The sequence below is a fragment of the Heteronotia binoei genome, chromosome 21 (genome assembly GCF_032191835.1).
Source record: "Heteronotia binoei isolate CCM8104 ecotype False Entrance Well chromosome 21, APGP_CSIRO_Hbin_v1, whole genome shotgun sequence".
In the NCBI taxonomy this organism is placed as follows: domain Eukaryota; kingdom Metazoa; phylum Chordata; class Lepidosauria; order Squamata; family Gekkonidae; genus Heteronotia; species Heteronotia binoei.
In genome coordinates this window covers 94868723-94895164 of record NC_083243.1, presented here as the reverse complement: position 1 = coordinate 94895164, position 26442 = coordinate 94868723, and the positions used below count along the sequence as shown (strand labels likewise).

Below are 26442 nucleotides of genomic sequence, written 5' to 3'. Positions count from 1 at the left end.
TAACACACGGAATTCACTGCCACAGGAGATGGTGGCGGTTACAATCATAGCCAGCTTCAAGAGGGGATTGGATAAACATATGGAGCAGAGGTCCATCAGTGGCTATTAGGCACAGCGTATTGATGCGGGGGGGGGGGAATTGGGAGGACTTCTAGTTCCTGGCCCCACCAATGGACCTCCTGATGGCACCTGGTTTTTCTGACTGCTTTGTGACACAGAGTGTTGGACTGAATGGGCCACTGGCCTGATCCAACATAGCTTCTCTTACGTTCTTCTGTTCCAGGGGAAGGGGAAGATCAACAAAAACCAAAGTTGTATGCAGGCAGGGGAAAATTACGATCTTAAATGTGGATCAGTAAAAAAGGGTTCTTGACTCTTCACATAAAACTGCAATTATAGAAGAAGTCAAAATACACTTGTTAGATGGACCAATGCGTACTCTATTACTTCAGTGAGCTTCAAACTCTCATGAGGAAAACTTAACATACAAGACATAACAGCAGGCACTGGAAGATGTGTTCTCCCTCCTCTCCCTCCGCACACATTTACCCAACCATCCCTCATCCCCAAGTATGTAACTTCCACCCCACAGGCCTTGATACACAAGAGGGAGTACCTCTTGCCTGCCTACATCTACCCAGAACTGCAGAGATACCTTTGAAATAACAGATACCCATAACATGGAGGACACACAGGTATTTGATTTTATTCACTTGAGGGGGGTGGGAAAATTCCGCATGACTCTTTTGGACACCACCACCCCCAGCAGAGACCGAGTCCTGGCCACACACAGCTCATCAATACTACCATCATCTCAAGACAGACATTTCAAGAAGAGAACCCTCTTCCAGTATAAGAGCAGAGGGAGCACTGAGCAAATCCTTGTCCATGAAGGGAGCTAGTGCTCTAGAGGTAATCCTCCTTATTTTAAGACAATATTTGCCATAGTCAAAGATAAACGTCAGTGCATTTTCAGAACCCAGGGAGCAAATAATGAGAAGGGGAGCAGAGCAAAGTGCTAATGGGAAAGAGAACTCCAATAAGTCCATGCAGCCACTAACCCTCTTAGAAAGTGCGCAAGGAAAAAGCAGGTCAACCACACTCACAAATAAGCAAATACAGAAGTGAGCAAGATATTGCTCCATTATGAGTTGAGCCCTTACCTCTAGCATGGATGCCTTACTGAAACTCAGGGTGTCACTGCAACATCCTAATAGTGGTTGCTCTCCCATTACAGAAACAAACCCTGCCACAGTCCAGACTTATCCCACTACCCCAGGGAATACAGTCAATTTGATAAGAACTTCTAGGATAACCCACCCTACAGAGACACATGCAACTGCACAGCAGTGGAACTGCAAAAAGGTCTCAGCTGCAAGTCCCCCTTCACTCCCACTGCACTGAGGAGACTCTACAGTCAGTCAAAGAGCATAACCAACTCTGAAATGGGAGATAAGACATGCAGATTCAGCAGGGGGCTTTGCAGCAGAATTTTGTTGAACATCCTGGCCATCAGAACAGCACAGTAAGATATTAAAGGTATGTCTTCCTTCTCCAATTCCTGATAAACAGAAAGAGCTGTAACTAAATTATGTAGGAGAAAAACCCCTATAATGCTAGGCTTTGCAAGAGCAAGGGGGCAGCAATGAAGCTTGGACAGGAGGAAGAGACATTGCTCTTTTTCACTTTTTTTTCCGCATAGACGAGGGCCCCAACATTCAGCAAATTTATCAGTGTAAATGAGGAGGGACAGTGGTAATAGCAGGGGCTGCATTATACCAGGAGTGGAGGCAGAGCCCCTGAAGCAAGTCGCCCTACCTCATTCTGTCCCTAGTTTCCCCAAGGAAGGATTTAATGGAAATCAGAAAACACCAATGAGGCAAAGCAGATTGTTACTATGAAAGTGCAGGGCAGATAACATTCCTTAATTCCATAGTCTCCCAGAAAAGGCTCCTGCAAATTTATGGCTGGGGAGGAATTAATGTTCCAACTATCCACCATATTTGCAGTGTAAAACCATATAAAGATTTTTTTCAAGCATGCTTTGAACTTTTGCAGCCTCCTGTAGGTTTAGGCTTTTAAGCCACTGCCCTTGAAAGAACTAGCTTACACCATGACTTATACCATGTCAATATAAAGAGGCAGTAAGAATTTGTGCAGAAGAGGAAACTGTGTGCTAAAAAACAGCCTAAGAGCTCCACACCTCTGCAATATCCCTATGGATGCAGAAAGGTGAAGAGTATTCAGTACCGCTTCCTGTCTCCACAATATTTGATCTGCCAAGAGCAACTGTTGTGGAATAAAACAGGAACAGCAACACTAATGTGATCATTCATCTGCAACCCTGTCTCTACACAGTGGCAAGGGAACATTCTCTGGACCAGCTCGTGCTCTGTTTGCAAGATGTCTGGGCTTGGGGGTGGGGGGAAACTTGTTTCTAACACAACTGATGTCCAGAAAGATTTTGAGCAAATGCCAGGCATGTCCATTTCTCCATCCAACCCTGTTCTCAAGCAGCCCTCCAATCATGCTGAATTGAAAAATAATCCTGCAGAATTTTGCCAGTTGACTCAGTGTGCAAGTTTTTCACTGATGGCCACAAGCAGCAAATTCCCCAGAGACATCAATATGTACCATACCGATCCTAGGGGATGAGAAAGAGAGACACAGTGACAGTTTAATAAATAGAATTCCAAGCACTTGGATACAAAAGCCAGTCAAAGTGGATCATCATACGAAAGATACTCTCTCTGTGAGAGTCCTATGAACCATACAGAAGGACATTCTCATTGGTAGAGAACTCCACAGTGCTGTCTCATAGTACACAAAGAGTACAATTTAAAAACAAGAAACAGCCATCAAGCAAAAACACCACAGGGAATACCAGTACGGAAATTGGCTCTCTAGTCCCATTGTAGAGCAGCATGCATCTTTAGGACTGGTTGACGTATAATCCCAATAATGTATAGACAGGTAGGTGTAGAAATGTGCCTTGGGTTCACACACAGAGCCATGAATATCTGTGAGGCCTGTATGGAAGGTCCAAATTCACATTCAAGGTACAAAAGGTACAAAAAAGAAAGGGTGTGTGAATCCACAGCTCCCTTTTGCGCCCTGCTATAAGCATTAGTGACATGTGGGAACCGTGTGTGGACTGACTAGAGTTCTGAGAAGCTTGATTAGTACAAGAACAGTTTTTAATTCAGTCATGAAGCAGTAACAGAGTTCTCTGAGGGATCTTGAATGGTTTGAAAATTTTGTTGCATGTTCTTGTAATGGCAAAGAAAGAAAGAAGGCCTCCATGCGGGACCTCAGATAAACCCAAATTGCTACTTCCCAGTTGCTCATGTGTCAGCTGCTGCTCCTGCCCCCAACGCCATTACTGAGGAAAAGGGCAAGAAGCTCAAGCTGAACCATTAAGAACAGATGAGTCAATACCTAATAGTAGCTCTTAGCCAATCAATTTACCCCAACAGTGTCCTACTGCTGCCCAAGGCATTGTAGTGGCTCAGCTCCATCACCCCCAACAAATGGGCAGAGTCAATCCCTTGCTAGCAGCAGTATTGTGATTTCTCCTGGGCTTGCATCTAAGGAATTCTGATTCTCTCTGGAGAGGATTACCTCTGAAATGTATACTTGCAGCTGCCTCCCTACAGGCCCTGCCTTCAGAGTAAACCAGTTGAACACTCGCTATAAGGCTTATTGAGATCAAGGGGGTTAGATAGGAAAGTGTGCCTCAGTCTGCAATCTTTTCTTCTGCTCTGAAATCCCAAGAGTAAAATACACAATTTGGCATGATTTAGGTGTTCCATGTAACAATTTACTGCTGAATGTGGGAAATACTATCTAGCTATTTTTAAAATCTTTTAAACTTCAGAACCCCATCAGTTTCAACAAAAACTAATCCACAACTATTTCCCACCACTGCTTCCAACATGCTGAATTTGGCTATCAGAATACCTACACTTAAGGGGTCATTTAAGCCCCCTTCCAAGAAAAATCTACTCAGCAAGCATGTGATTTTCTCACCTGGAGGGAGTTCATCACGCCATTGGCCAGAACAGCCATCTTGCCAGCAACAGACTTCACCCCTTGCTTGAACTGGGCAATGTCTGCAGCAGGCAGAACATTTCCAATTGATACACCACCTACAGGGAAGTAAGGATACAGGCATGAGTGACAGAGCACTACCACTGATCCAGCAGCTTAAGTGAAGATGCTCCTCATCTTTTGTGAAAGACTAGAGTTAACTGAGACCCTTGGGGCACTGGACTAACTTGAACTGCTTTGCACCAAGTTGTCACCAACACGGAGTTGGGCCACTCATCCACAACTGTTATTATTACTATTTTGCCCAATCCTGGCCACAGCAGGGCTCTTGGCAATGTATAATATCACTGAAACAGTTACAATAAAAACACAAAATACATTCCATAACATGTTAAAAACAGATGGCGAGTAATATTTCTATTCTAGTTGCAGGCTGCCAGCTACTTCACAGGCGGGGAGAGGGTAAGAGAGATAAAGCAGACTGACAAGGTGCCAGCTCAAGATGAGACCATTTCTGCCCTCAATCTAAGTCTGGTGGAACATCTCTGCCTTGCTGGCCCTGCAGAATTGCAGAAGGTCCCGCAGGGCCTTGATGGAATTTGGCAGAGTTCCACAGGCTGGGGCCAGGGCGATGCTCTTGTAGATATGTTAGTCCCTGGCTACCTATAGGTCAGCACCAAAACTTGACGCAGTAAAGGGAGCCAGTGCAACTGGTGCAGCACAAGTCATATATGTGCCATCCGTGATGTTCCCATCAGGACTCATGTTGCCTCATTCTGTATCAGTTGGCAGTTTCCGGGTCAGCCTTAAGGGCAAGCCAGCATAGAGCAAATTACAATAGTCTGATCTGGAGGTGACCGTTGCATGGATTACTGTGGCTAGGTTGGAGATCATAGGAAAGGGGCCAATTGCCAGATGAAAAAACACCAGTCTAGCAGTATGAGTGACTTGGGCCTCCATACTCCAGGAGGCATCCAAGACCACCCCCAAACTCTTAACAGATTGCACCAGTGTTAATTGCACCCCATCAAGAGTGGGTAATCTGTGCCCCGATCTGAAAGCCCCCCTCCCAGCCACAGGACCCCACATTTACGGGGTATCTAGGGTATACCCTCTCACCCAGCGCCACCCTTTGTCCCCAGAGAAAGGAAGTAAGCCACTGAAGGACCAGCCACCAAACTCCTACATCAGCAATGGGTCAAAAGACTGTAGCTGACTGTGTTGAATGCTGCTATCAGATCTAACAGTAACAGCAGCACCAACCCGCCTCAATCCAGCTGTCTGCAGAGATCATCTGTCAAGGCAATTAACACTGTCTCTGTCCCGTGGCTGGGGTGGAAGCTGGATTAGAATGGATCCAATGCCAATGCTTCATCCAGAAAATCCTGTAGCTGTTCAGATACCGCTCCCTCAATTACTTTGCCCAGGAATGGTAAGTTTGACACTGGGCGGAAACTGGCAGGATCTGAAGGATCCAAAGATGGTTTCTTCAAAAGCGGTATGATCACAGCCTCCTTGAGACCCTCTAAATAAGCCCGTTGCCAGAGACAAGTTGACAAATTCCATCAACGAGCCCTGCATCCTCTCATCCACTTTAATTAGCCACAAGGAGCACAGGTCAAGGAAGCATGTGGTGGGTCTGACAGCACTCAGGACTCTGTCAACATCAGGCAGAAGAGAGCAGGTTGAAGGTCTCAAAAACTGAATCTAAAGGCAGCCAAGGGGCCTTCAGTTCAGTCCCTTTGCAGTATCCTACTGGAATGCTGCTCCATCTCTCAAGCTGTTTGCTAACGTACTCGAGTTCACAGACTCTGACTCTCCAAAAAGATCAGCAGAACTGATGGCATTGCTGCCAGAGAGTTGCTGTAGTCGGGATCTGGCTTCGTACTGGAAAATAAAACAAGATACAGAAAATCAACTACTGGTGGTCAGACTCATCATTGCTGACAAAGATTGTGGGAAAGGAAACTTAAGGACAGAGGAATCATTACTGCACTCACCTCAGCATCAGCTTCCCGCCCAAAGAACATGTCAGAGGAGATGGCTTTGGCCCCTGCAAATTTCTGTCGAGCTTCATTGGACTCCACTATGGATATCTTGCCTTCAGTTTCCCTTCTGTTGGTAGGTCTGAGGGCCAGAGAAAGCAAAAATTCAAACCTTTGCACTCACTAAAACAGTAAGGAAATCCACTGAGCTCCTCACATACTAATGTGCTTCACCAGTATCAGCCACAGCCTAGATACATCATCTCAGTTCCAAATTGGCTTATGACATGACTCCTCCCCTAGCTAAAAAGCTACACTGACTCCCTTTAAAAGAAGTCTCAGAGCCTTTCATCCACAAGTCAGCAACACAGCAAGAATGCAAGTTATTTAAACTCTTAAGATCCCCAACTTAGTCAATGGCTCCCACTACTGTGTTTCCTGGTGCAAACTTCTTTAGAAGTACTTCTCTGGATGCAATTTGTCTGGCCCTTAATTTAACTCAGAGAAACTAGGTGTTTATGTTCCACCCCTATACCTATCTTAGGCTGCAACTCCCTTCCCTCATTATGTGTTCTCTTTTTGCCAGGTTGAGCACCACTTCCCTCACAAGAGAAGACTGAGGAAATGTAGGAATTAAGCAGTTCTGCCCTCTCTTCATCAGCTGTTACAATTACACTTTCCTGTCCCTGCAAGGGACCTACCATTTTTTCTTTTTCTTGCTCTGAACATAACCAAAGAACCCTTTTTTGTTGTTTAGCATCTGTCACTAGCACAAGCTCATATGAACTTTAGCTTTTCTAACACTCCCTAGAAGCACTGGCTATTTGTTTACATTCATCCTTGGTTATATGGCCCGCTTTCCATTTCCTAAATGAGTCTTTTTAAATTCTCAGATCTTTAGAAATTTGTTTATGAAGCCACCCTAGTTTCTTATTAGGTTCCTCTCTTTCCTTCTCAATGGAATTGTTGGTGATTGAGCCTTCAATATCTCACTTTGAAGAAACTCCTCTTGAACTCCCTTCATCTTAAGTATTTCTAACAAGATTCTACCCAGCACAACTTCAAATTTGTTAAAATTAGCTTTTTTAAAGCCCAGTTTATATGCAGTTTTTCCCTTCTCCATGATCTTAAATTCCAAAATTACATGGTCATTCCTACTCAGCGTGCCCACTACGTTCACCTCATCAACCAGTTCTTCTCTATTGGTGAGAATGAACTCCAAGATAGCAGAACCCCTTGTTTCCTTCTCCATCTCCTGGAAAATGAAGCTGTCAGCAAGATAAGTCAGGAATTTATTAGAACTTTCATTTTTAGCAGAGTTTAACTTCTAACAGAATTAACAGAAATCTGGGTAACTGAAATTTCCCATGGCCACTATGTCCCATCTCTCTGAAAACTTCATAAACTGTTCAAGGAGTGTCTCATCCATGTCCCTTGCCTGGCTTGGTGGTCTACAGCAGACCCCCACCATAATATCACTATTATTTCTTACACCTTTTATTTTTACCCAGAGACTCTCTGATCTTCCATGCTCAGATTCACGTTATTTCCTCACAAATATATACAGCCTTCAGTGCTACTCCTCCCTTCCTTACTTGCCTTTTCCTTTTAAACAAGCTGTACCCCTCAAGTCTAATATTCCAATTATGAGTGTCATCCCACCAAGTTTCAGTAACGCCTATTAGATCACAACCCCCTTCCTGTATTAGCACCTCAAGTTCTTCCTGCTTTTCATAATCTGCGCATTAATGTAGAGACAGCAGAATCCACTGTTTATGTGCCCTGCATGTTTCACTTCTGTTCTTACCTGCACATTAATGGGTCCCTATGTATGTGCCCTTTCCTGCACATCTTTAGTGTCCTTATCTCCAGCTACTGGCATCATGCTAGACTTAAAATTTTTGTCTCCCTCCCCCATAAGAGTTAGCTCAAACCCTCCTTATCAGGTTTACAAAGCTCTTGCCAAACACATTTTTCCTACCCTTGTTAGGTGAAACCATTTCCCAAGAAGTTTCATCTTGAAAGGGTGACATCATCTATGCAGCCAGTCGTTTATTTCCAATATTCTCTCTTCTTAAGCCATGGCCTTTGACAGGAAGAACTGATGAAACCACAGCCTTTTGTTCTGAGGTCCCTCATCTTTTTTACCCAAAAACTCTTTCAATACATTTTGGGCTGTGCTGGGCAGTATCATTTGTTCCCACATGGATGACCAAAATGGGAATAACAATCTGTGGGTTCGATGAGTCTTTCTAGTCTGTCAGATCCGGGATGCATGTACCTAAGATGACAAGTCCAGTTGGCATACTTAGGCCTCTGTCCTTCTCAGTAGAGAATCTCCAATTACTATCACACATCTCCTCCCACATTGGCAGGAGTCCTCTCATCCACAGACGCCTCAGAAATTTCCTTTGTGGAGACTGGGAGAAGAGGCCTTATTCCAGTAGTCCAGGATCAATATCTATAGAGGGATTCTGGAACCAACTGCATAGCAATTGAGGCTCAGAATGTCTCCTGATTTTCCTGCTCCTGTGGGTCACGTTCTTCCACATGCCCTCTTCCTGTGTTTGGTACTCCTCCTTGTCCTAATATATCTCCTCCTCCTCCTCCTGTTGCACTCTCAAAAGTGCATGTGTTCTGTCCATGGACTCTTCACCTTCCTTTATGATGCCTCAAATCCTTTTATCTTCTTCTCCAGTAGGACTGCCAACTTATACTTGCTGCGTATACTTACCATTACCCTCAGGGAAGAAAACAAACATGGCACAGACTTTGCAAGTCACTACATCAGCTCCTTCACCAGCCATGTTGCTTCAATCCATCTAGGATCCAGTCTTTCTTGCACTCCCCTGAAATTCCCCTACCAAACTCCCACATAAAATTCTCTGTTTGCTCCCTCTGTTCATTCACTCTTTCTTCCCCAAAGCAAAGAGCCAGTCTTAGCTTTCCTCTATATCTTGGGAAATACTTCAAAAGAGCTTAAGAGGCTTTATGTCAGCAGGAAGCACCCACTTTGAAACAGCTGCCACTTGGCTTGGAAACTCCCAATGTATGGTGATTATACACCCCAGCTCTAGTGAAAACTATTTTGTTGTGGTGCCTACTCTCTATTCTCAAAATTTCCACAGATCAAAAACTCAGGGACCCTCTCTTATTTATTTATTTTATTTATTCTATGATTTGTATCCCGCCCTTCCCATAGATGGCTCAGGGCGGCTCACAGCAGACGATAAAACAGAATTTAAATTAACATTTACATATATAAGCAGTTAAAAAAGTCAGAACATTTAAAACCTTAAAAACCTTAAAACCTTAACATCAAATCTTATACAATATAATTAACAGGAGTCTAGTAAGCTACATTTGCTTCCCAGTTAGGTGTAGGCTAGCCGGAAGAGGGTTGTCTTACAGGCCCTGCGGAACTGAATAAGGTCCCGCAGGGCCCTCACCTCCTCCGGCAGCTGGTTCCACCATGTAGGAGCCATTATGGAAAAGGCCCTGTCTCTAGTTGACTTAAGACGGACTTCTTTAGGCCCGGGGATAGTGAGAAGGTTTTGAGTTCCCGACCTCAGTACTCTCTGGGGAACGTGTGGAGAGAGACGGTCCTTCAGGTAGGCAGGTCCCAGGCCATATAGGGCTTTAAAGGTAATGACCAGCACCTTGTACCGGACTCGGTATGTTATTGGGAGCCAGTGCAGAGCCCGAAGACCCGGCCGAATGTGCCCCCATCTTGGGAGGCCCAATAACAGCCGGGCCGCGGCATTCTGCACCAGCTGCAATTTCCGAGTTTGGCACAGGGGCAGCCCCATGTAGAGGGCATTGCAGTAGTCCAACCTCAAGGTGACCGTAGCATGGATCACTGTTGCTAAGTCATCGCGATCCAGGAAGGGAGCCAGCTGCCTTGCCCGCCTAAGATGAAAAAACGCGGACTTGGCAGTGGCTGCTATCTGAGCCTCCATATTTAGGGAAGGCTCCAATAGCACCCCCAGGCTCTTGACCGTATCCACCGCCATCAGCGGCGCACCGTCAAAAGCTGGCAAGGGGATTTCCCCCCCCCCCCCGGTCCCCGACGACCCAAGCAAAGGACCTCTGTCTTCGCAGGATTTAATCTCAGTCCACTCAGTCTGAGCCACTCAGCCACGGCCTGTAGTGCCCGATCCAGATTTTCTGGGGCGCAGACCGGCCGGCCGTCCATAAGCAGATAAAGCTGGGTGTCATCAGCATACTGGTGACACCCCAGCCCATACCTTCGGGCAATCTGGGCAAGGGGTCGCATATAGATATTAAATAACATCGGGGAGAGAACCGCTCCTTGGGGCACTCCACAGTCAAGTGTGCGCCTCCGGGATAGCTCCCCCCCAATTGTGACCCTTTGTCCCCAACCTTCAAGGAAAGAGGAAAGCCACTGCAAGGCCAGCCCCTGAATCCCCGCGTCGGCGAGGCGGCAAGTCAGTAACCGATGGTCGACCGTATCGAATGCCGCCGATAGGTCCAACAGCATCAGCACTGCCAGCCACCCCGGTCCAGATGCCGTTGAAGGTCATCTACCAGGGCAACCAACACCGTCTCCGGACTGAAGTGGGTCAAGGACGGAAGCATCCTCCAGGAAAGTCTGTAGCTGCCTCGCCACTGCCCTCTCAATAAGTTTGCCCAAAAAGGGAAAATTTGAAACCGGCCGATAGTGTGCCAATTGGGCCGGATCTAGAGATGTTTTTTTTAGGAGGGGACGGACCACAGCCTCTTTAAGCGGCGCTGTAAAAAGCCCTTCCGTCAGGGATCTATTTATGATATCCCGTACAGGGTATCTGAGATCCCTCTGGCAAGATTTAATAAGCCAGGAAAGGCATGGGTCCAATTTACAAGTTGTTGGGCGGGCAGATGAGAATCCTGTCAACTTCCTCCAGGCTGAGGGGACTAAAACCATGCAGAATATGATCCGAAGACATGCTCGGGGCCTCGATTACGCTAACTGTCTCAAAATTGACAGGGAGGTCGAGGCGGAGTGATGCAATCTTATCCGCAAAATGTTTCGCAAAAGCCTCACAGCCTATTTCCAATTCAATAGAATTTGGTCTGCCTTGTGGCAGCATTGTAAGTTCTCGAATTATATCGAACAATTGTGCCGGGCGCGAAGTTGCGGACGCAATCTTGGCCGCAAAGTGTGCTTTCTTTGTGGATTTGATTGCCATCTCATAGGCCTTCAAACTCTCTCTATAAGATGTTCGGGTCACTTTGTCTCGAGTACGCCGCCATTGCCTCTCCAGTCGTCTGAGTCCCCGCTTCAATTGCCGCAGTTCCTGGTTAAACCAGGGCGACGGCTTAAGGCGGGGGCGCAGAGGACGCCTAGGTGCGATCATCTCGATGGCTCTGGAGAGTCCATCGTTCCAGGACTCTACCAGACCGTCCAGGGAATCGCCAGTGGGCCAGGTATCCCGCAGGGCCATCAGGAACCGTTCCGGGTCCATCAAGCTCCACGGGCGAGCCAAAATACGCTCTCCGCCTAAACAGGTTTGGGGTGACACATCCACACGAGCCTTGAGGGCAAAGTGATCCGACCATGGCACTGCTTAGTTCAAGCACTGTCATAAGACTCAGCCAATATTTTGACTGTCACCAAGTGACAACATTTTGATTTTTTTTAAAGATTATACTCCAGGCAAAAGACACTGATAAATCCTAAAAGGCTTTGTTAGCTGCTGAATGAAGAGCAACATCGCTTGTCCCTAAATCTTTCCCCCACAAAGGTCCTTTCCAAGTTTAACTAATTTCTACCTGTCACCAATGGGCCGGATGCTGGAGATAGTGATGTCTGTCTCCTCCTCTCCTTTGTCAATGCCCCAAGAAGAGTTGTCTGTTTCCCACTGCGAGCCAAAGGCATCTCCTAGTGAGAAAGGATTATCCTTATACCTACGGAACAAACAGAAATGAGGGTATCTATCTGAACCAGAGAAAAAGAAATCAGGTAAGACTGAAGACTACAGTGCAGTCGTACTTGGGGGGTCCAGATGTGAAGCTTCCAGTATCTTCAAACAGATCCAACTGAGAACGAGAAGACTTTGCAGACACTGGTGTTTCTTGTTCTATCACTTGCATTTCAGAAAGGACAGAGTGCGAGATGGAACTAGTAGGAAGAAGTGATGAGATAAGTCTAGGCAGAACTTACATACCCCAACAACCACTCATCAACACTATAAATACCATCACAATAAAGACAAGGCCCAGTTTTATAAAATTATATACATAAAATTTACATCCTTTAGGGAGCTCAAGGCTGCATATACAGGATTCCCAGGTAGTTGCCCATCTTGCAAATGATTTGTTTAGTTTCATTAAGGCTGCTGTATCATATGCCTTCAGATTATGCCATAAGCTAATTGAGAGGCCAGGGATTAAGCAAATGTGGAGCCAGAACTTTGTGTGGCATATTCAAAGTATCTATATCCTCTCTGTATGTCTAGACTAGATTCCACCAAGAAAGATATTGCCAAAAAGAGCTTCATCCATCTCATGAATGTACTAAATAACAGTAAGCATGAAGGTCTGAACACTTGTAGGATGTAAAGAGTCATCTGACTGTGGCAAAGACAGACCATGTTCTTCACAAAGAACTCAGGATCCTTAAATCATGCCAAGCGGAGTATGCTCTGGGACACAGCTCACTGTGGATTGTCTCTTTAACTGCAATACTCAAGTCTACTGAAACAGCAGTAACACAACAGCCAAGCAACCTAGGGCAGGTGTTACACACGAGACATCTACCCACCCAGCACACTTTCCTTGTTCTTCAAGCACAGCAAGTACCTTCTGGACACCAAGCCCATGCCCAGTCTTTCAGCCTGTTCACGCTTCTTTCCTTCCAGGTTTTGAAGTTTCTTCTCCTCTTTCTTCCGATCAATCTGCAGCTCCTGGTAGGCCAGTCTCATTGAGCTCACCCTGAGTGAGAACAGCAATATCAGTCCACTGCAGAGTCCAAGCAGACCCCTTCTTCCCCATGATACGTTAGCACATCCCAGTATCTCATAGTGCTGAAAGTCAGTTTCCTTGGCCACTGCAGCCTAGATCTGGGGAGAGTTACACCTGTGTGATCCTTCCTCTGTATGCTATGGGAAGAAAGTCACTGTCTCCATGTTTTTGTGAGTAAACAGATCTTTATCCTATCTATGGATACCAAAAGTCTGCCACACTTACAAAGATTCTTCTGCTTGTTTCCTATACTCTGCAGCCTGCTGCTCTCTCAGCTTTTCTGCCACTTGGGCCTGCCTTTCAACTTCTGTGAAGCTCTGGCTGCTCACTTTCTGAGCTCCAAGACCTTTTTTGGCTCCCAACTGAAAGAAAACGCAGCAAGTAAGAACTCCCAGAAAAGCCAAAATGACCACTAAGAGCAAACTGTGAAAATTGTAATTGTTAAGGTGTTAACTGCAGTAGATTATGCAGAAAGAGAGGGCATGAAGACAATCAACAAAATAATCTGAGCCTCTGTTTACCCTGCTGTTTTAGAACTAACTTGAGACGTGCTGCTAATTCCTGTAAAAGGAGAAACACACATGTATCGCTTTGCAAGCTCTGCTCATACAAGGTTTCTTCACCTAATGCACGTATTTATTAAGGTCCTGGAAGAAGGATATGGAAGTTCACAAATGCTGTGCATTTGCAAACAAAACATAGCCTTGTCTTCACCTTTACAGATTTCCAGCCTCATTCTGCTCCTGTTACCTCCGCATTGGGCTATGAGAATACCAAGTGAAACAGGATCAGTACAGGCACAAGGAATGTACAACAGAAGAGCCTGGGGAGACCATTACTGTGACCTGGCTGACACCAGTGGTTCTGAGCTTTGCAATATTCCTGAACTCACTGGTCCTGGAAAGGTTTGGCTTCTTACCAATGCTGTCCAGTAAGGTTTCTGGATTGTTTTTTTCAACTAAGACTTAGCTGTTATAACACTCACACTTTAAGTTGTTCTGTCTTGCTACTGAAGATGGTTTGAGTGTTGTAGCTGTTGTGAACATGCATAATATGCTTCCTAACATAGGAAGATCACCAGGAATGTGGTATATTAGTATTCAACCATATTTTGGCATTTTTTTTTAAATCTGTGAGCCCTGCACCAGTTGGATTATATATTATTTATAAAAAAAATTACATCTCACCTTTCCTCTTAGTTCAAGGCACCTTATAATAATTTTGAATCACCCCCAGCTAAAACCAAAGTTGAGCCCCATGTGCCTCTCAGACAGATCCAAAAAGGCCCTCTTAATAAAACCACTTGGTGCATCACAACTGAACAGCAAGAACACAGAGAGGTCTCAGAACACGTACAGAACTCCACCCCACTGGAGATTCACTAAAACCAAAGCAATTTTGAACAGCTATTTGTTTGGGCTAACATTAAACAGTAGAAGAAAAAGAAGAAGCCAGAGAACCAAGGAGGCAATCTTCACCAAACTGAATGTGGGTGGGAGTGGTGTGTGTGTGAGAGGAAAAAATGCATACATGCAGGTCCTCCTCAATGAACATACCCCTTTCTTGGTAGCACCTGGCTTCTTCTTTCCAATAAGGGAAGGCTTTATTTCTGTAATAAAAAAAGAAGACTGAATAGAAACAAAGATGACAGCAGTATGTTGCTGTTAATTAACAGTACTTAAAAAGCTTCAGAGCACAGGGCAGCTAAGCCAAATGTGTCATGTGCATGGTTAATACACCCAACGGTCTGGGCAGCAGTGTACAGAAATACAAAGCCAAAATAATAGGCCACACACCATGCAGTTTCAGATCAACAGGCTCTTGGGTCTCCTCACCCAGATGCAAAAAAGCAGTGTAAGATTACACCAAGAAGTGATGCTTCAGAGGATACAGGTCAGAAAAGAGAATTCAGCTGCCCAACAGACAGCATTCTACACAGTACCATCTGCAGTGCAAAAATGCAAAGTGTGATCTGCCAGCAAGTATTTTGCCTGTGGGAAGACCTCCAGCACTAAGACAACTACACTGCAGGATGCACCTAAAGAATGATGCACGGGCTTGGATATTGCCCAACAATTCCAAAAGAGCCCAAGCAGCTGATGTCTTAAGTGTCTTTCTGCAACTGGAGCCATGTGTGCTCAGCTGACTGGTTGCAAAGGTGCCAAAGCACAGGATTTATTCTTGGCTTCAGTTGCGATTCATCGATCCTGCTCGCTTGGCATGTGCATGATTCAGACAGACATCAGACTGAAGGCAGAACCCAGAAAGAGAAGGCAGAGGCACCACAAATAGCCAGTTACCTCTGGCAGAAGTAGCCCCTTGTGAAGACAGACACATGGATGCGTCTGAGGGAGAAAAAGATATGCACATATTGGTACTGAAAAGATGACCAGAATGCCAGAGCTCTACTTATAATCTGGATATGGTGCAGACAAAGAAAAAATGATATCAACAGAAGGTCCAAATCGAGATTATGCCAGGATCAGAAAGGGGAGGGGGGGTGTACACAACACTGTGCAAGGATGAATGGAATACTTTTTAAGGATGGATGAATAGGACATTCAGTTCCCTTCTATAATACCAGACGGAGAGAAATGCTGACTTCATTGACTGATCCAACAGCTGTCATAGAAATCATTGATAAACTAAGCACTTACTAGAATTAGATGGTAAGCATCAGAGGCCTTAATTGAAAGCAAAAATAGAAGACCTTACACTTACCAAGAGACCCTTTGGGAGAAGTGCTCAGCAAGTCAGTTGAAGGACCCTGGTCAGGATCTATGGACAGAAGGGAGAAATAACTATAGCAATGACAACATATTTTTACCTTCTCTGCCATGAACATTGTACATTAGTTTTTGGACTAAGTAAAGAGATACCAAATTCTTCTAGTTTCACATAACTGCCAGCTTTGTGATTCCAGAAGGAAATTGTCTCCACCTTCCCCTACCTCAGCAGCACTCTGCAAACCTTGAAAAACCAATGGTAGTCCTGGAACTCATGAATGAAAAGATATGAGGGTCAGGGGGCTGCAAGGAGGAGAATCTGGCAAGGCTGCCCTTCTCCTCTCTTCCATCAAGGGAATGCTAGCTCGGCACAACCCATTCCTCATCCCTGGCAGTAGCAGAATCCAGAAACCTTCAGGCAGTAAGCCACCTTCTGAATAACCTTGCAAAGCAAAAAGCACTTCAGCTAACATAACTGCTTCCCCACATCTGATAACTTTCAGTTTCTATACAGTTGGAAAATTCTTACCTTTTCCACTTACTCAAGGGAAAAAACCCTCTCAATCAAAGGGGAAAATACAGTAACAGAATGGCAACAATACTCATATGTTTTATAGAGAATATTTATATCCTCCCTTTGTAATATGTATAATTGTCTGTGTGTGTATACACGCAGAGAGATATATAAATAGAAGGGGAAGGAGACTGGATTTATACCCCACCTTTCACTTGAAATCTCAGAGTGGCTTACAATCTCCCTTCCCTTCCCCTCCCCACAACAGCCACCCTTTGAGGTAGGTGGGGCTGAGAGAGCTCTTTCAAGAACTGCTTGAGAGGAACAGCTCTGAGAGTACTTGTGACTGTCTCAAGGTCACTCAGCTGGCTTCATGTGGAGGAGTGGGGAATAAAACCCGGTTTTCCCAGATTAGAGTCTGTGCTCTTAACCACTTTACACCAAACTGGCTCTCATGCATGGCTATGTGTGTATGTAGAGAGGGGGGAGAGATCTAACATCCAGAACAAGAGATCATGGGGGAGATGATCCAAATACATCTCCTGGAGAGCCGGTTTGGTGTAGTGGTTAAGTGTGTGGACTCTTATTTGGGAGAACCAGGTTTGATTCCCCACTCCTCCACTTGCACCTGCTAGCATGGCCTTGGGTCAGCCATAGCTCTGGCAGAGGTTGTCCTTGAAAGGGCAGCTGCTGTGAGAGCCCTCTCCAGCCCCACCCACCTCACAGGGTGTCTGTTGTGGGATAGGTAGGTAAAGGAGATTGTGAGCCGCTCTGAGACTCTTTGGAGTGGAGGGCGGGATATAAATCCAATATCTTCTTCTATTACTATACATCCGTGAAGTTATGCCACTCAGAGCCTATGGCCCATCACCCAGCTTATGTACAGCATGATTTTTCCCCAACTAGGCCTAGAGAAATTCACTATGGGGAAAGTTTCATTAAAGGTACTCACATGGAACCTCACTGTTTTCAGATGGCTTTGTAGCTCTCTCCAACTCTAGTGAAGTTTCCACTGTGCTCTGACCTGTCTCAGTCACATCCCAAATATTGCAAGCCTTAAAGAAAGCAAATTAGGTTATCAGGGAGGTTCAATACTTGAATCATCCAGAACAATGAGATCACAACCTAAAGGATCAACCACTCGCTGCTAATAATTAAGAACCATTTATAATAGCCAGTCAGAACTACCAGTGCTCTCAGTGGTGTTCAAATGTCACAGATTAATCTCAATTAATCTCAAGGAACAGTAGATTCAAACACATCTTGGATTCAGACCATTCCTTTAAATGTCTTCAGACCCATCTCTGCTAACTTTGAACAAGAGCACCCAGTCCCTGGGAATTAGCATTATAATCCCAACACATATTTACACATAAACACTATTGAATTCAATGGAATTTGCAGGTTAGGTAGAAATCTGTCAATCATTAATTAATCTTGCCTCTAATGCAGAAAAGGTAATACTAGTCAGAGATATTTTGTTTTAGTGCATCAGATTCAGGTTCCACTTAGTTCAGTACATGGTTTCTAACAAAGGCCAGTCAGCTGCCTAATGGAAGCTGATGAACAGGGTGTGAAGCAACATCTGTGTCCTGATCTCATGGTATCCCAGAGTATAATAGCAAACCAAGTAAAGTACGGTAAAAAAAACCCCGTATCTCTCACTGAAGAAGGTTATGGAATTTCAAGACAGTCATTAGTCCAGTTCTATTTCTGCCATACATAACATCCAAAGTTGAATTTTCAGCACCCAGAGTCTCAGTGAGACTCTAAGTTATGACAGTGCTTTGGTAGCATCCATACAGAAACGTATAATGCCTATATAGCCTTCTAGTAGAAAAGGAAATGCAATCCACGTTAGCTTATCCTACCTGTGTATGTTCCAGGAAGAAGTCAGCATCACTCTTCTCTGGGGAATGGCCGGGTGTCCCACTCAGCCCATCAATCAGGAGCTGCAGGAGAAGATAATCCACTGAGATCAACAACAAGCATCACAATCCTCCATCCTTCCCAAAGAGCAAAGGCTCATTGGTACTTACATCATTCCCATATTTGGCCATGGCAGCACTTGCCAGCTGCCGTATCTTCTCTCGATACACATGGGCTGCCCGGCTATTATACTTGGCACTAGCATCTGTGGTGGTGCAACCATGCTGGCAGAAAAAGGCAGTCTGGAAAGAGGAAATATAGTTGAGTTCCAATACAAAAAAAATAAGAACACATTTTAAAACTTCATGCAGCAGCCATGCAGCCTCTTAGTGATTCCAAACACACGTTTTGTGGATTCAAGGAAAGTTCACTGTGTTTTCCGGAATACAAGTACCATCTCTCCTCACAGCTTCATAAGAAGAACATAAAAATATCCAGACAAGAAACCAAAGGCCAAACTCTGTAAACAGATCCTTACCGCATTGGCATTGCTACCCACTTGCATACATCTCAGCTGAAGCCAGGTCCAATTGGAGTCAAGCTCTGTAGACCTGGCAACAGAACAAAAAGTGAAGTCATTGTCTAAAGCAAACCAGTTCACCAGGTCAGATTCAGAATTCAAAAACACACAAAAGCAATGTAGCCATAGCTGGAGGAATATATGAACTATTTCCAGCACCCTTACCACATGGAAGGAAGTATATGTTCTAACCTGAGTCATTTCAACCTGAACACAAAGCAGTGGTTACCTTTTGATCCAGGCACCAAAATACTAGGATAATGTTTTGAGATTCAGAAGTGAAATGTTATGCAGAGACTTTCTGTACATAGAGCTGCTCCAAACAGCCATAATGGAATCAAAAAAGGGAACACAGATTTTTGGAATGGAGGAAACACAACCAACACAGAAAGATCATTTTTAGACATATGTGATCTTTCTCAGGATATACTGTCCAATAAGAAAAGCTACACCAGAACCTATACTAGAGGAACATACTCCTTCCCAAAAGGGCCTGTTGGGTTTAGCACCACTAAATTGCTCTATGGCAATGGTTATGCTTCATGAAGTCTTACTTACTTAATTTGAACAAAGATTTTACAGGTTTATAATTACACAGAGGGGGAAAAAAACCTATAGATCTCACCAGAGACACAGCTCCATGCATTTCACAAATCATCTTTAAAAGTAGGGCATAGTTAGGAAAGAACGATTATGCCCATGTTTTTATTTAACGTGGGTATTGATAACTGATACTGAGTGGCCCTTCATCATCCTGAAATTTACTCCCAGATGTATTCATTTCACCTCTCCCAAGGTAGTAAGTACTGCAGGACATGAGATACCTGGCAATTAGCATATATCAAACATCTCAGATTTCTGTTTCCTGACCCAGCAGCCAGAAGAGACAATCCATTTCTGGCTTGACTTAATCCACAAGAGAATAAAGACTCTGATATGGGTCTGCTGAAACACAGACATCTACCTTTCCTCTGTATATCTCCCCACCTCTCTCCCACTCAATTTTTACTGCCCAGGAAACTGGCAGTGAAGCACTGGGGCTCTTTCAAGGCTACCCTCCTGTCGATCAGCTGATTGGCTGGAAAAGTGCTGGGGGGAGGGCACAACGGGAAGGTCAGCAAACTGCTGAAAAAGCGGTGGCTGCCACTGCTGCTTCCTCCCCAGTTCCTCCCCGGATCAGGTCAGAGGAAAGTGGGGAGAAGGCAAAAGCAGCTGCTGCTTTTTCAGCAGTTTGCTGTCCTTCCCGCCGCCACTGCCACCCCAGCACTGAAAGGCCAGCATAGGAGTCGCCAGCGGCTTTTCCCGCCAATCAGCTGATCGTGGGGGGAGGCCTTGAAAGAGCCCTGGGAGCTGGCGCTTCACTGCCAGTTCCCTGGGCATTAAAATTGGGAGGGAAGGAGGGGGCAGCAGGCAGCAAGGCTGCCTGGGGCTCCATGCATCCTTGGGCTGGGCCTGGGGATGGGTCACTGGCAACCCAGATCAAGTGAATTCACGCCATGATATCCCCCATTACTAGGTATGGGTGTGAAAATTGGACAATGAAGAAAGCTGATAGGAAGAAAGTTGATTCACTTTAAATGTGCTGTTGGAGGAGAGTTTTACAGTTCCCTTGGACTGCCAAAAAGATAAATAAGTGGGTTCTAGAGCCTGACTCTCCACAGAAACTAAAATGATGACTGAAGTTATCATACTTTGGTCACATTATGAGAAGACAAGAGTCACTGGAAAGGACAATAATTCTAGGAAAACTTGAAGGCAGCAGAAAAAGATCCAACATGAGAAGGATTGACTCAACCAAGGAAGCCACAGCCCCCAGCTGGGAGCAAAAGTGGCTTAGGACAGTATCCCTTTTCTCCGTTTTACTCTCAACAATATTAAGCTAAGAGTGATGTGACTGGCCTTAGGTCATTTAGCAAGCTTCCACAGCAGGGTGGGGGTTCAAACCTGGATCTCCTAAATCCTAGTCTAACACTCTACCATCAGACAACACACTGACCACCAATCATTACTCACTCAATCATGCAAGAAAATGGACTTTATATAGAACCCCCCCCCAATGGCAGCAATGCCACACTATATCTCTATTTAGAATGTTTTCATAGCTGAGCCCAAGCTGATGTGATCAAGAAACAACTTATCTCACAACATAACCTCACCCACACTGAAAGAAATGCAACAGCCTCAGAAACAATCCAGACATCATTAGTAAAGAAGCTAACAAAGCAGTAGCAGTTGTCATCACGGAAAAAATCAGACTACATTCAGAAAGCTGAAAGACAGCTCTCCAATATCACTTTCTACAACTGACTATTCCGAGATCCCACTCAGGAATATTAGATTTATTCAATTTATACCTTCTCCCTACCCCCAAAATGGGTTCAGGGCGGCTTACATCATAAAAAATCAGCAGGATAAAACAATAAAACAATAAACAGGATCAACAATTAATAACAAAACCCCCATGCCTTATATATAGGTAACCGCAAAAATTCCATTGTCAAGAAGTATCAGGAGTCAGCAAGACACTGGGAAGGGGTGCTAGACAAAGGAGACAAAAGTAATTTGGACATCCATCACCTCAGCCAAAATAATATTTTTTTAAAAGGTAAAGGTAGTCCCCTGTGCAAGCACCAGTCGTTTCTGACTCTGGGGTGACGTCGCATCATGACGTTTTCATGGCAGACTTTTTACGGGGTGGTTTGCCATTGCCTTCCCCAGTCATTTATTATTTGGATGCATGAGGAAGAAGCACTGGAGGAATTTCACCAGGACTTTCCCCCAGCAAGCTGGGTACTCATTTTACCGACCTCGGAAGGATGGAAGGTTGAGTCAACCTTGAGCCGGCTATCTGAACCCAGCTTCCACCAGGATCAAACTCAGGTTGTGAGTAGACAGCTCAGACTGCAGTACTGCAGCTTTACCACTCTGCGCCACGGGGCTTCCTAAAATAATATTAGAAAGTACTAAACAGGATTTTGAAGAAATTACCAACACGCATACAGATCCATATGGACATACCACAGGAATATTGACCAGGTATTTTTTATCTTCTTCCCAAAATCCTCAAGCCCAAAAAAACACAACATCCTATTGTCTCAGGCATAGGCACTATCATTGAAGGAGTGTTGGATACATGGATGCTATTTTCAGACCCTATGCCAACAAAAACCCCAGTTATGTGCAAGTCACCAAAGACTTCCTGAGAAAAATATAGTCATTTAACAATCTTCCAGGAAACATTATTTTGGTCATCATGGTTGCATCATACCAACATCACCAAAAAAGATGGACTACAAGCTATTAGAACACCATCTCTGACAATACCACAGCCAGCCTCACTTTCAAGCTTTGTCGGTTTGTCCTCTTACACAACTTTTTCAGATTTGGTGAAGATTTCTTCAGATCAGTGGCACAGCCATGGGCACTCCAATATGCCAACATTTTCATGGCTAACTGGAGCAGCACTTCCTCAGCTCTCATCCTCTTATACTTGAGATTTATTATTTGGATGCATGAGGAAGAAGAACTGGAGGAATTTCACCAGGACTTCAGCAACTTCCACCCCACCATCAACCTGATCATGAACCAATCCATTCAAAAAATACATTGTCTTGGTACCACAGTACAAATACATAACAGAAGCATAAAAACCATCTTATACCAGAAATCTACTGATTGCCAAACATATCTACACCAATCACCATCCTAAACACACCAAACCATCCACTGTCAAGCTCTATGCTACAGCCACATCTGCATGTACCCCTCAGATAGAGACTCCAGCAACAAGATCTACAACAGATATTCTTGGAATTACAACTCACACCTGATGTAGTAAGGAAAAAAAATCAACAAAGCCAGAATGAAAAGGGACAGCCTGCTACCAGATAGGCTTAAAAAAACAACAGAATACCACTGCTGGTCACATAAAGCTCTCAGCTCAAACTAGTTCAATGCATCATTAACAATCTACAATCTACTGGGAGGCAAACTTTTTCTTGCCTACAGCCTCCTAACCTTAAACAAATTCTCACCTATGGCAATACCCTTCCAAACATGGATACAGACACTGGGACCAAGGCCTGCAACAAACCAAGATGCCAACTCTGTCCCCATATCCACTCTGACAACACAATCACATTCTAAAAGTCCTTAAATTCAAATTTCTTGTACTGTATTTTATGAGTGATTAAACTGTACACTGGTCTTAATATTGTAATAAATGAATGAATGCTTCCCACAAACCTCCATAGAGGTTTGGGGATGGTTAGTGCGGGCTTTGAAGGCATTTAAATACCCTTGGAGTCTGACCAGAAGTGAGCTTTGAAAGGTCGGGCCAGCTCAAATGAGAGTAAGCTCCTAAGGCCTTTAAAAGCTGCGCTGAGCTCCCAGGGTAAGTTCTGGAGGCTTTTATAGGCCTTCAAAGTCCACCTCCAGGTGGGGCCTGCCCACATAAGGGAATATAAGCCTATAAAAGCCTTCAGAGCTCACTCTGGGAGCTCAGTCAAGCTGGGCAGCCTGACTCGACTGAGCTCCCACAGTGAGCTCTGAAGGCCTTTAGAGGGCCTTGGAGCTCAGTTGGGCCTGCCCAACCTAGAAGTGGGCTACAAAAGCATTTAAATGCCTTTGGACTTCATTGGGGATGGGCTGAGCTCATGAACTGGATGAACCACTAACCAGTTTGTCCAAAGGAGGAGTTCGTTGGATGTTCAGGGTTTGTGAAAATCCCAATCCACAAACATCTGCTTTCACAGTTGTGCCAATCCCTACATGAAACTCTTGTGGGTCTCTAAGATGCTACTGTCTCAAAACTAACTCTAGCTAGTACATCACATTAACACTCACAGACCACCACAAAGGAAGGTTCCTCCCACCATTCTAGCCCTGAATCCCCTCTCGGTTTCCTGCCTGAGAGGGAGTTTGGTGTAGTGGTTAAGTGTGTGAATTCTTATCTGGGAGAACTGGGTTTGATTCCCCACTCCTCCACTTGCACTTGCTGGAATGGGCTTCAGTTAGCCATAGCTCTTGCAAGAGTTGTCCTTGAAAGGGCAGCTTCTGTGAAAGCTCTTTCAGCCCCACCCACCTCACAGGGTGTCTGTTGTGGGGGAAGAAGATAAAGAAGATTGTAAGCTGCTCTGAGTCTCTGATACAGAGAGAAGGGCGGGGTACAAATCTGCAATTCTTCTTCTTCAAATAAGGTACTCTAGACCAATTTTTCCTCTCTATTTTTCTATAATGAATTGAGCAGTTCATATTCTGAGCAGAATATAACTGCTGTAATCTTAAAATCAGCAATGGGCAGCACAAGACCCTGGGCAGCTCCAGAATGCTGCTGAACAGGACTTTCTGTGTTTATTTATTTATTTATTTATTTATGAGCAGCCACTCATGCACACAACATAGAGAAAATACTGTTCTCCAAACTAACAAAAGAAAAAGGGGGTGGGTTGGCGAAAGAGATAAATTAGGTTACTCTAAGGCTATTTCCTCAAAGACTGAATGATCAAACACCTTTGACGTGTATGAAGACCTTTGAGAGTAGGGGGAAGAACCAAACCTACCCAATTAGACATCAGATCTACAAGATGAAATATGGTAATACCTGATCACATCCCCAATTCTCCTTAGCTCACACTCACCGGATGAAGCTGAGGTGCACACCCAGTGACCGATGGACTCCAGAGCAGTCAATACAGAGAAAAACACCGTAAGTGACGCTGGCCCAGCTCGGATTCTTTGCACCACAGTCAAAACAGGACTATAAGAAACAGAAAAAATGGTAGGAAGACGACAAATGTAAAGCCCCCGGCGGTGACTGGGAAGAGGGAAGCAAAGAGGAGGTAAAAGAACGAACCAGCCATATGACTAGCGGAAGCAACTCTTAAACTACTTCAGATCCTTTAACAGAAGAAACAAAGGATTCAATTCGGGGGCGTTCTTGTAAACAAATCACCAAAAACCCACTTACCGCATCCCCCGGGCTTCAACCCTAGAAACCCGGCGCAGCCCCATTATTGTTAGTGGGCGATGGGTCTACACTCGACCTCACTGTCGGGCAGGGGGGAAGCTGTGACTAGCAAACGACAGTCCCACAAAGTCCTTGACCAATCTGAAAGCCCTCGCAATAACAACACATCACAGTACCTTATTAGCCGGCACAGCCCGTAGCCGCTTAAACAGCGTTTGGATCTCAGCCTTGCTAGGCCCGGCCGCCATATTTTCTTTTTCCCAGCACTCTGCGCGGTCCACAACGGGTCTCCGTAAGGACCAATCCGCAAACAGGCTGGTTTCCGGGAGAAGGGCTGTACGGGAGCAGTCGAGACGGTACGACTTCTGCTGCTGGGATGTCGCCTGAGGCAAAATTGTGATCTCCAAGTCGACTGGGACGATGCCCAAAGCTTGCTTCGCTATTAACTGCCCAAGACGGGATACTCGGGAGAACCGGGCAAAAGGCCTCTCAGACATAGGGTTGTGGGTGGGAGGGGACAGAGTTATTAGCAGGGGCAGATTGGCCATTTGTTTTAGCAGTATGGAGGGACTCGGGCACAGCAGCACAAAGCTTTGGTCGCGCGTAGCCTGGGTGCAGCTAGGAGAAGTATATTAGCGCCTGGCTTTCTGGGTGCAGTGCACGGTGATACCGGCCGGGTTTTGTACTTCCAGCCCACGTGCAGAGCACAGGCACATGCATGGTGGCACCCAGCTTCTTTCACTGACAGCTTATGCATGATTTGGTATGACTAGCAAGGAGAAGCAAAAGTGCCTCCTTTCACCCTGTGCTGATCTGGGCCTGGACAAATGAGCACCCAGGTCTGGTGTGGTTTTGACTGATGAGCATTAGGAAGAGGATACCTGACTTCATCTTGTGCTAGTCTGTGTCCATTGTGGCAGCGAAGAGCATGGCAGTGGCCATCTTCACTTCATGCTAGCCTAGGCACGTTATAGCCAGCAAGGAGAATCATGCCAGCATGCTTTTCACCGTTCATACCATGGCCCAAGCCAGCACTGGGTGCTGCACAATTGGGAGCTACCATGCTCCTCCTCATCGGCTACGCCTAGGTATTACCATGCTTCCTCTTTACCCTTTCCTGCAGAGGCAGGCTCTGACTGAGTCAGTCTTCCAGCCCACTTGGATTTCACCTGGTAAATGAAACATCCAATCCTCCATTTATCTAGAATTCTTCTTGCATCATCTTTATGAGAATGACATGCCAGTGAGCTTCATGGTTTGGTTTAGGGTTTTGCACTAGATTTCTATATATTCAAAATCAGTGCTCTTGCTGATGCCTTAAACAGGCTCTGTGCTTTATACAATGGAACATAGTATAGTTTTTTGCTTGTGAACCAGCTATCACACAATAAGGTATTTTAAAAATGCAGTTTCTTTGCTAATGCCAATTTTTGATAACTGTATAGCTGAATAATTCTTATATCATTATCAAATGTATTGCTTTTTAATAGTACATATTTGGCTTATTGATCCATCTAATTGGTGATAAGTCCAAATCGGTGTGATCATTTTGAGGACCAACAGGGCAATGATTGGTTATAAAAAGAAAATAGTAGCTCAGAACTACAGGCTACATCATGTCTTTGTCTTACCATTATCATTTGTTCCCATGTAACTCTTTGCCCACCCTGACCTCAGTGCCCCATGCTAGTGTGATCCCATCAGATCTCAAAAGCTAACTAGAGTCAGCAGCCCTGGATAGTACTGGGTTGGGAGCACCTGTTTGTCTCTTGCTTTGTAAATTCTAC

The 26442-nt window shown here is 44.9% G+C and overlaps 1 protein-coding gene across 4 annotated transcripts; it reads right to left on the bottom strand.

Moving 5' to 3' along the window:
* Positions 1–681: 681 nt before the first annotated feature.
* On the bottom strand, positions 682–24974 carry ARFGAP2 (ADP ribosylation factor GTPase activating protein 2). Of its 4 annotated transcripts, none has more exons than XM_060261617.1 (17): positions 24832–24974; positions 24327–24445; positions 18646–18718; positions 18278–18409; positions 18110–18190; positions 17191–17293; positions 15720–15776; positions 15299–15343; positions 14555–14607; positions 13224–13360; positions 12837–12968; positions 12028–12156; positions 11808–11942; positions 6051–6177; positions 5847–5937; positions 4030–4148; positions 682–2644 (listed from the first exon to the last, which is right to left on the bottom strand). In XM_060261617.1, the coding sequence occupies exons 1-17, from the start codon at positions 24901–24903 to the stop codon at positions 2624–2626; spliced, it is 1626 nt and encodes a 541-aa protein (XP_060117600.1). In that variant the 5' UTR covers positions 24904–24974; the 3' UTR covers positions 682–2623. The 4 variants fall into 4 exon arrangements, with proteins under 4 accessions (XP_060117600.1, XP_060117601.1, XP_060117602.1 ...); XM_060261618.1 differs by having other exon boundaries at positions 17203–17293; XM_060261619.1 differs by lacking the exon at positions 15299–15343.
* Positions 24975–26442: the final 1468 nt, after the last annotated feature.

What these genes read in the sequence shown, in the direction of transcription:
- ARFGAP2 (XM_060261617.1), bottom strand. Translation starts at nt 24,903, where the DNA reads ATGGCGGCCGGGCCTAGCAAGGCTGAGATCCAAACGCTGTTTAAGCGG. An exon ending in GTGCACCTCAGCTTCATCCG is followed by an intron (nt 18,719 to 24,326) that starts GTGAGTGTGAGC and finishes TTCTGTTGCCAG; the next exon opens with GTCTACAGAGCTTGACTCCA. An exon ending in GTCAGAGTCTGTGAACTCGA is followed by an intron (nt 4,149 to 5,846) that starts GTACGTTAGCAA and finishes ACTTCCCTGTAG; the next exon opens with GTGGTGTATCAATTGGAAAT.